The sequence below is a fragment of the Anas platyrhynchos genome, chromosome 9, assembly GCF_047663525.1.
Source record: "Anas platyrhynchos isolate ZD024472 breed Pekin duck chromosome 9, IASCAAS_PekinDuck_T2T, whole genome shotgun sequence".
NCBI lineage: Eukaryota > Metazoa > Chordata > Aves > Anseriformes > Anatidae > Anas > Anas platyrhynchos.
The window spans coordinates 7945779-7955000 of NC_092595.1; the positions used below are offsets into that span (position 1 = coordinate 7945779).

A 9222-nucleotide genomic window follows, 5' to 3' on the forward strand; every position below is an offset into this window, starting at 1 on the left:
CCCTCCAGCCACCTCCCAGATGAGTATCACCAGCAAAATTGCCAAGGGGGGAATTAAATTTCTGTATCCAGATCACTGATAAAAACATCAAACAGAACCAGCCCTAGTGGTCATTAGCAGGGTCAATACCAGTGATGTAAACATCCTTTTTCCTTACGTGACAAATGCAAACTTTATGACATGAACCATAACTTTGTAGTTAATAATGTGTAAAACTATAGTACTTGTTACAGATTTGTAATTTATTGCCATAAAATCCATTAAAAATTGGAAACTAACAAAAAATCTGGGATCTTCCAGATCCATCAGTAACACTTAAGAGCTGAACCAACCTTGTTTTTCACAAGGCAAAACAACTGAGTACATTCAGTTTCTTCAACTTTATTTCTTCAATTAGAAACAACCACGTATCTGTCCTGTATCTTCCTGTCAAATAATTCCTCCTGTTTTTTTCCACCCTCTCCCTAGACTGTTTTCATCATGCTAACTTTGGCATATGAAAGAACAGCAGCATGAATTTTAAACATAACTAGATTAACAAAAATTAGGTAATGGCATGTCAGCATCCAGTAACATGCAAGAAATTTTGGCCAAACCACATCAGTGGCAGCTTCTACCACATACTAATGAACAGCTTTGGAAAACCTTTAAGCCTCACTCCCTCAGACGTTTCCCAAAAAGCAACTAAGAATTGATCAGGGAGGGAAATACCTCCCCACATTCATTTTTCAAGCCTCATTTGTGTCAAGTCAAAGACTGACATCAGAACTTGCCTTAAGCTGTTTATAAAAGAAAAAAAAAATCACTTGAACAAACAAACCCTATGACTTTAATCTCCAATTCATTTTTTAGCTTGGTCTTCCAGTAAATCTTTAGCTTCATTGATTTTGGCTGCTACATATGGTGAACCACCTAGAAGAAAGATAACCTCATGTCACACTAGATGAAACAAGTATTTTGGGTTTTGGTGCATACAACAAGTAATGAAGTCACTTTCAAGGAGGCCATTTCACCTTTTAAGTGAGGATTAAAAAGTTAAATGCCAAGCAGTAACAAACAATTCTGACTCAATGAAGAACACAGAATTCAGAATAGGCAGAGGTGCCTACTTTAAGCATAACTAGATTCTGAGCCTTCAGAATGCCACAGGCAGCAGTGTTTTGTAGTTTAGTCTTCGACAGAAGCAGAAGGCTCAGTTCTTGCTATATAGGACCAATTTCCAATGAATCAACTCAAACTCACATGCTAAATATAAAGTATACAAAATACTCTGGTCTTTCACCTAAAATTAAGGTGATTTTAAGTCTCAGTTTAACAAGTCTTATTTTAATCAGATACACACAGGAAAGTGCAAGCATCAGTTGACTTGCTGAATCTGTCTGCTTGCTTTAAACCATTCAAACACAAGAATATGTTCCAAAACTGCATGAATTTGGGCACTCTTAAAATCTGTTTTCACTTTTTTTTTTTCCTTTTAGTAGCCAGCGTATTGAAATGTCACTTCCCACACAGTTCAGTTCATGGGTAAAAATATGTGTTAGTTGATCAACGTGAATTATTTTTACTTACCTTTATCTGGATGATTTAGAAGCATGATGCGTCTATGAGCTTCTCTAATTTTACTTCTGTTTGCTGTAGGGCTAGTTTAAAAGACAAAGAAAAACTAACTTGAGGTAACCTCACAAAATCCCCCAGATTAAAAAGGTATCTCAGAACAATAAGCACTCTGCCTTGCCCAAAGAAATCTTTGATTTACATGTACACTTTTTCTTTTCCTATTATTACGTATAACATTTAAGTTCTGGGCAGGGTTTTTTTTTTTTTTTTTCCAATATATTGCATGCCCAAGAAGACATGCTATAAAGACAACCACACACATCTGGAGATGAAAAAAATAAAAATAGGGGCAAATTTTCAACAATATTTTGGTAACAACCAAGTTACCAGCATTTATACTGACACAGCAGTACTTAAAAGTGTATTTTGCTATTTAGCTCCCACTGAAATCTAGTAGAATTACACTATCTTGTAGAAGTAGCTAGCCACCTCAAAATCTTACAGTGTATGTCCCAGACATGGCTCTCTCAAATGCCTGTGTGAATTTGAACTCAATATTCAATCAGAAAGGAGCAAAACTACATTGTAACATTTTTATAGGGTCAAATTTCATAGAGGGCTCTTGAACAAAGGAAAAACTTAATTGATTGTTTTTAACTATTTGTGTATAAACCTCCCAGCTGAAAGTTGCCTTCAAAGAGAAATGATTCTTACTTGCTCTCTTACTAGATAAACTTGTGTATTTGGTCTTAGACTCTAAGTTTTGGCAGGGAAAGCTACTCCTCTCTCAGAAATTCTAGAATAAGTGATGAATTTACACGCAGGAAGTAGGTGTGCAGCACTTTCACACAGGATCTGAAATTTAACGGAAGTGACAGCAACCACAAGTGAGCAGCACAACCCTGTTCCCCACACAGAATCAGCCCCAGGTCTTCATGAAAACAGCTTCGAAGTGGAAATTGAATGTTCTGCTTGGGATTTACAGATGTATGGAAGTCTAATTAGAGTTAGCTTGAAGCACACTACCATGCAGCAGAGAATCGCAAATAAGTACAGGAAGTCCTGAGAAGACACTCCGTATTTCCTGGCTTGACAGTGACATTTCTAGGGGAAATGGCATAGGACAGTCTTGAGCACTGAGCATCCTCCTTTTTACCTTTCATTTATAACAAATTTCCTTTTACCTCACTCCTAGTATTAAAGCTGCTTCTCGTTTAGTCATTTTGGGTTCAAATCCACCTCTGTAATAACCACGGAAGTCCTGGAAGGGAAAGTGTGTTAGTTTAGAATACAATGATTATGTAAGCTTAACTACATCAGCTAAAACAACTCATGATTGCCTTAGCAGCTGCTGAGCTTTTTGTGAAGCTTCCTTTGCATTTGCAATAAGAAATTTAGGTGAAGCAGAGTACTGTAACTTAAATTAATACTTAAACTTGCCAGAATAACCTCTATTAGTCAACTACCATCAGAATCACAGATTGTTATTAGCGACAAAATTATGTTTAATTTTAGAAGATGCAATACTATACAGAGACAACAGTGCAGCTACTTCATTGAGTACACTTTCAAATAAAAAGATGCCATTGATAAAAACTTACAGGTTTTGGTAGATTCTGAAGTGCTTGTTTTACTTGGGGCTCCATTTGCTTCATAGCTTTTAGTGCATAACGACCTGAAAGAAATTAGCGTTGAACAAGACTAAGTATGGTGTTTCATAAAGGCCTGGCAATTCAGTTTGACTAGTAACTTATGGATTAAAATATGGAATAAGGATTTTTTTGGACATAAAAAATTGAAGAAATTTTATTTTTTGTTTAACTACTGCCATATTTTTCATTATAGGCTCTCGGCAGTGTCCAGTACCAGGTGTTGCAGTGCACTGGCGCTGAAGCAGGCGTTGAACACATCCACAAACCTGCAAATCCAGCTGCTGCGATGGTCAGGCCAACCGCCACCATGGTACCGGCCTACACAGGAAACAAAAGTCTTTGTTTACCAAAGAAAGCGAAACAAGACAACACAAAAACACAAAAACAGGCTGTCTCTGGAAGCGGGCACCATCAGCCCACAGCCGCCGGGCAGGGCTGCGGCGGGGCTCCGCGGGGAGCCGGGACGGGGGCAGCGGGGCCGGGAGGGATCCAGGGGGTGATCCCCAGCGCCGCAGTCCCTCGTACCCGTCCTCCAGGGCCGTGCCGAGGGCAGCGGGCTCCCTGCAGGCCGGGCCGCCCTCCCGGGGCTCGGGAAGGGCCGGAGCCCCCGCGGCTCCCGCAGCGCGGCCGGGCCCGGCCCCCGCCGCACTCACCATGGCCGCCGCCCGGCCCTAGGCCCCTCGGCGCTTCCAACGGCCGGGCCGAGCTGGCGGAGGGCCGAGGCTGGTTGCTCGGCCGCGGGCCCCGCCGCACAGCCGCCACCGGCTGTCGTAAAGCGGGGCGGAGCGGCAGCAGTGACCGCCCCGCCGGGGCCGGGCCGGGCGCTGAGGTGGCCGCGGGGCAAGGGCGGCCCGAGAATGGCGGCTCTGAGGCAGGGCCTGGTGCAGGGGCTGTCCCTGCAGGGTGACAGGCGGCTCTTGTATAAACGAGCGGTGATGTGCTCGAGATAACGTGTGCCAGACTCGTTTTTTACAAAAACCCATGGTTTATCGCCCGTCCCTGTGAGGAGCGTGTGCCCCGTCCCATTTTCCTTGTCTTCTGTCCGTCCCGCTGAGCTCCGGCCTGCTCCTTCTCGGTCCCCGAGCATTGCCGCCAAATTCGTGGCAATTCCACTCAAATGGCGCTCGCCCTGCTGGGCTGGCACGGGAAGGACTGGCCACGGGGACAGCCGGGGAAATTAATGCAGGCCCTGGCTCCAGACAATCTCACTAGGCTGATTGTTGAAGATTACCACACAGTGAGGGTGAACTGCACATCTGGTTCTTGTATTTGAATAATACTGATACTATAATGGTGACACTATATTAACAGCATAGCGCTGCACGTAGCAGAGTGTCTGTCAGGAGTTCCAGTCAGAAGCCATGGTTTTGGAAATGGAATAACTTGGCCTGCAGGAACATGCCAGCCTTCAGCACTGAGCTGCTTTTTCAAATGGGTCACAGCTCTAAGTACAGCTGTTTCGTGTTTAATTTGCAGGAATTAGAAGCTTTCGTGTTACCTCAGTTCCTGTGTTGGTGTTCTCAGAGGCACCTGGGAAATGAATTTGCAGTGTCGTCTAAGAGCTGGTCACTGGTTAAGACACTTGTAATCTTGCTGGTTCTTGCAGTGGAAAATATTTTTTCTTCTCCTATTTTAGCTCTTATGAGCGCTGAGTGCACTTTGAATACGTTGTAAGTTCAGTTTGAGTGTGAATTGTTTTTTCACTTAAATTTCAAGTGCCTGACACAATGTCTTCTGAGATGTTTGGGGGTGGTCTATTTCCTCCCTTCCCTGTTATTCAGGCAACAATACATTAAAATAATCTGCTTGCTTTTAAAGATGATAGAAAAAAGGTTTTGGATGCATAAGGTGCTTCCACAAAGCATCTCTGAGACTCTCATGAGATGGAAATAAAAGGAAACTTCGATAAAGTGATGGAGTCCTCTTGTTGCAGAGCACAAGGCCCCTGCCAGGCTGTGAAAACTTTTCAAATATGGGACAGGGACCTAGCAACTGAAAAACATCTCGATGTTTGCTTTATATATATTTATATATTTAAAAAACAAACAAACAAACAAACAACAAAAACAGAAAAAGATAAAAGATGTAGGCAACTACAGGCTTGGTAGCCAACTAGAGTTTCTTCATAAAGGGAAAAAAATTAGGTTTTAAAATCCTCTTTTTGTCCATTCTCTATCCAAAAAGGGTGTAGAGCAGTGCAAGCTAGTGGCTTTCTTGAGGCATTACCAGTGATTTCATTTTTCCTATCATCTAAAACAAGTAAGAGAGTGGGAATCCTTTCCTGTAATATATTACATGAGGTTTGGTTTCCATGTTGTGACAGAACCTTTCGTGGGGTGCAGATCCTTGTGGCTTTTGAGAGAAAGCTGTCCCAAATGGGACTGCTGTTGTCTTTCTTCCCTCGCTTTGCCCAGCTCATGTTGGGAAGGACTGGAAACTGGTCACAGATGGGGTGTTGCAGGTTTATACCTACTGGGTCTTTCTATTCTGTTTTTACTTCCTGAGAGGATCCAAACTTCATCTCTTCCCACTGTTCTGAGTTCCCTATCAGAGCCAAAGAGAGTGCTAGAGGTGTTCCAGCTGGTGGCACATGGGCACGTTTTATGGGACGAAGACTTAGAGCCAGCGATACAAAATGCCACATTTGCTATGGAAGACGATATCTGGGGGGCGCCTCCCGCCACCTTCTGAATGTGGTCTCTTCTCTGGACATTTGTAGCAGCCACGTGCCTCTAGGTGGTACGGGATACTCCTCTCCATCTGAGAAGCCAAAGGAAGAACCACTGCTTGCCCTTCCTTGGACTGCCTGTCTCCAGACTGCTTTGGCACGGGTGGCAGCTGTTGTAACCCTGTCCTGGCCAAAGTACCGAACTGCTGCCACTAAGCTTTCCCAATGTGCATCAGAGTTAAGAAGTCTTCTGTGCAGAAGTCTGCAAATAGCTGCTCTGAGGCTAGTCCAGATCTGTTTCATTTTCCTCCTTGGCTGCTCAGGAAACCTGAGTGAAGTACAGTAAGGGACTGGATGTTTAAATGCTGTCAGTTCAGATTTAAACACAAAATCAGTAAGTGCTTGTGTGTATGAATATTGTTGATAACAAGTGCTTGAAGGATCAGACCTGTTTCTGAAACTGGAAGATTTATGAATTTTTATTTAAATATAGGTTGTACTCTCCAGAAACTACTTGTCTAGATGCCCCCGTTGGCAAATGGTGTCTTAAGTCTTGCCAAATGCTGAAACTTGATTTTGTGCAGGCTCTGTACATAAATATTAAGGTGATTTGTTACACAACAGGTAGCTTGGTGTATTTTAAACCTTGGTCCTTCAAACTACTACAGCTATATAGCATACAGCTAGAGCTTTATGGACATGCTGGTGGCCATATAGACACTGCGGCATGCTGCTGAAATCATAGCTATTACTGCTGATTTCTAGGAATTAGGAAGCAGGCATCATAAGGAGTATCACAATCAAACAAAAGCAGAGAATGCAGAAAACCTCATAGAACCTTGTTTTCCACAAACAGAGCTGGAAATGCTCTCTTTTGCCATTGGAGTTTCCATTTATTTAGAAATAGGAATTCCGCTCTGTTTGCTTTATGGGTTCATTTTATAGCACCTTATTCCTCTAGGTCTTCTCTCTGTCAACCTTGTGCTGTTGTGCAGAGGATCATTCACAGGGAAAAAGGAATAAGTTCTAATGGGCACAAATTAAATAAGTACACTGCAGTTTTTATCCCTTTTGAAGAATGTCTGTTGTTTGTTTATTTGTTTGTTTTTTTGAAATCAGAAGGAAGGAAAAACTAATGAGTTTTTTAAAAATATCCTCCCAGCTGGAGTATACAACCTTTTATTTCACTTACTGTGTTTCTAAACTGCTTCCTTTATATTTTTCAGAGAAACCCTGAAGCTTTTGTGGTTTCTTCTGTCCAGAGTTTCATCCTAGTGCTGTCTTAAGGTTTTCCACTCAGCTAAGATACCTTCTGATAGAAGATGATTTTCCTTTTATAATCTTTATCTTATTGGACCATCCAATGCAGACACATCTAGAACATAAGCAAACTTCTCAATTAAAATAGACCATTTCTGCAGAAACCTGGTAATAAATACTTAACCATGCCTTCTACAAACTGGACAGCAGGTCAAATAGCAGTGCATTAAGAAGGTTTGTGATGTACCTGTTCAACATCTATATAAGGCTGCTAAACATTTTTGTAAGTGAAAAACAAGGTTATGTGCTGCAGCTGTTGTCCTGTGCACAGCTGATCCTTGTACTTTGCTGCTGCTTGAGGCTGTAGCCATTCCGTGCTCCTTGCTGTGGCTGCACCAAGCTGTTCAGAGGCTCACCCTGGGGCGCCGAGGTGAAGAATTTCTTAGGTGCTTTTAAATGTTTTATCCTCTTTGGTTTTAGAATGCAATTTTTTTTTATATATTTTAATATATACTTATAATAAAAATAGGTAGAAATTCTTGTTTCTTTTCTTTTCTCTGAGCTTTTTTTTTCTATTTTTTTCCCATTCTCTACTTTCTTTGGCTATACTAGTCTGCCAGTTAGGTTTCACATCTCCTTTCTTTTTCTCGTTTATCCTTTTTGAGATTGCATTATTTCTTGTGTCCTAAACATCTGTACCAGAATACAATGCTGTGCTGTCTCACCTGTGGCTAAATTACCTTGATGTTTTTAGCATCACTTTGTCTTTAAATTGATAATCATAATTATTAGAGCATAGTGTGGATGACACTAATTGCAAACTGAGATTCACTCACTTGATAAGGATTGTTATGGGCTTCTTAAAATCAAACAAAGCAGGATTGCACTGTAATTCGACACCAGCTATGAAGTGTGTATGTGTGGCTGGTAGCACATCTGTGTTCACAACAATCATAAGAGAATCTGTCTTGCAGTGGCATTATTTGGCTTCCCAGCTTAATTAAAAATCAGACAAGGTTGTAGGAAAGCAACGGAGAGGCAAGGTCTGTAATTGTTAGTAAATTAGTCACAAAATTCCCTGAAGATTAACTAAGGAATGCAGCATCTACATGTGCACTTTCTCTCTCAAAAGTTTCTAAAGTCAAGTTTGATACTTACCATCTTTTACGCATGGTATCCTGCTATATGCTTCTCCATAGGGGAAAAAGCAATGAGATAATACTGAAGTGTTTACCAGGGACATTATATTATTTTTGGTTTTGTGTTGATTATTACTGTCAAGCATTCCTTTTGAAATACGTATTCTGCCAGTATTGGTGCTGAAACGTGTGTGTCTGTGCTGTGAAGCTCTATTAAGTACTACAAAAACAAGCTCGTGCCATTTTTGGCAAATAAATTGAGTAAAGCCTTTATTTGCACTGTCTTAATGAATTGTAGTGATCAGTATCTCCTCACAATGAAGGTCTTGATCTTTGGTTTCCCCCACTTGGAGATTATCACAGGATCAAGGCCTAAACCATCTGCCTGTCAGATAGGCCTTGGTCCCTTTATACACTGTGGGTTCAGTTGTGCATCCTAACTCCTACCTAAAGATGACAACTGAAGTGTCAGTGTTATCAGCCAGGAAGGAAAACTTGAGCAGTGCAGAGCACGGAAGGCAGCAGAGGAGGAAGGAGACAGCTATGGGCGCTGGAGGAGGCTGTAACAGCACTCCTCACCCATGGCTTATAAGAAGCTTTCTCTAGGCATTAAGTGTTCTTCTGAGGAGATTATGGAGGGTTTTGCAGCTTTGGTGGTGGTGATGAGGTTGAAATTTGAATCTGAAACTGTAATGCACAGGTACGGGTGATGGAAGCAGTAATGGGCAGCGCTGGTTTTGTGTTTTGCGTTTGGTTTTTATGTTCCACTACACAGAATCACTGAGTTAGGTGGAACCTTCCAGAAGGAGGAGTTTGTTCCTTTTCTTTAAAAGCAGCTGGTGACATTTCGAGAGAAGATTCAAGACTGCAGGCAGGATAAGAAAGGAGTGAAAGAAGCACAGCAAAGTCCAGGGAGGCTTTTGCTCAGGCAGGGAGATTGCTGCAA

General features: G+C 41.9%; 2 protein-coding genes across 4 annotated transcripts in view; one reads left to right on the top strand and one right to left on the bottom strand.

Annotated features, from left to right (window-relative positions):
- Window positions 1–361: 361 nt before the first annotated feature.
- DNAJC19 (DnaJ heat shock protein family (Hsp40) member C19) lies at window positions 362–4037 on the bottom strand. 2 transcript variants are annotated; one of them, XM_027463902.3, is made up of 6 exons: window positions 3863–4037; window positions 3476–3527; window positions 3159–3232; window positions 2742–2818; window positions 1570–1640; window positions 362–912 (listed from the first exon to the last, which is right to left on the bottom strand). In XM_027463902.3, exons 1-6 carry the CDS (start codon window positions 3863–3865, stop codon window positions 842–844), a joined length of 348 nt encoding a protein of 115 aa, XP_027319703.1. In that variant the 5' UTR covers window positions 3866–4037; the 3' UTR covers window positions 362–841. The 2 variants fall into 2 exon arrangements, with proteins under 2 accessions (XP_027319703.1, XP_071898828.1); XM_072042727.1 differs by lacking the exon at window positions 3863–4037 and adding an exon at window positions 3735–3758.
- Window positions 4038–7422: 3385 nt separating this feature from the next.
- Window positions 7423–9222, top strand: part of LOC110353632 (SRY-box transcription factor 2) — a 269422-nt gene continuing 267622 nt past the window's right edge. The window contains exon 1 of one of the 2 annotated variants that reach the window (XR_011811542.1): window positions 7423–7567. The gene's annotated coding sequence lies outside the window, so the exon portion shown is untranslated. Of the gene's footprint in view, window positions 7584–9222 lie in introns of both variants that reach the window. The other variant, XR_011811541.1, reaches the window with a different exon arrangement.

What these genes read in the sequence shown, in the direction of transcription:
- DNAJC19 (XM_027463902.3), bottom strand. An exon ending in TTCAGAATCTACCAAAACCT is followed by an intron (nt 2,819 to 3,158) that starts GTAAGTTTTTAT and finishes TTTCCCTTCCAG; the next exon opens with GACTTCCGTGGTTATTACAG. An exon ending in GCTTTAATACTAGGAGTGAG is followed by an intron (nt 1,641 to 2,741) that starts GTAAAAGGAAAT and finishes CTTTTAAACTAG; the next exon opens with CCCTACAGCAAACAGAAGTA.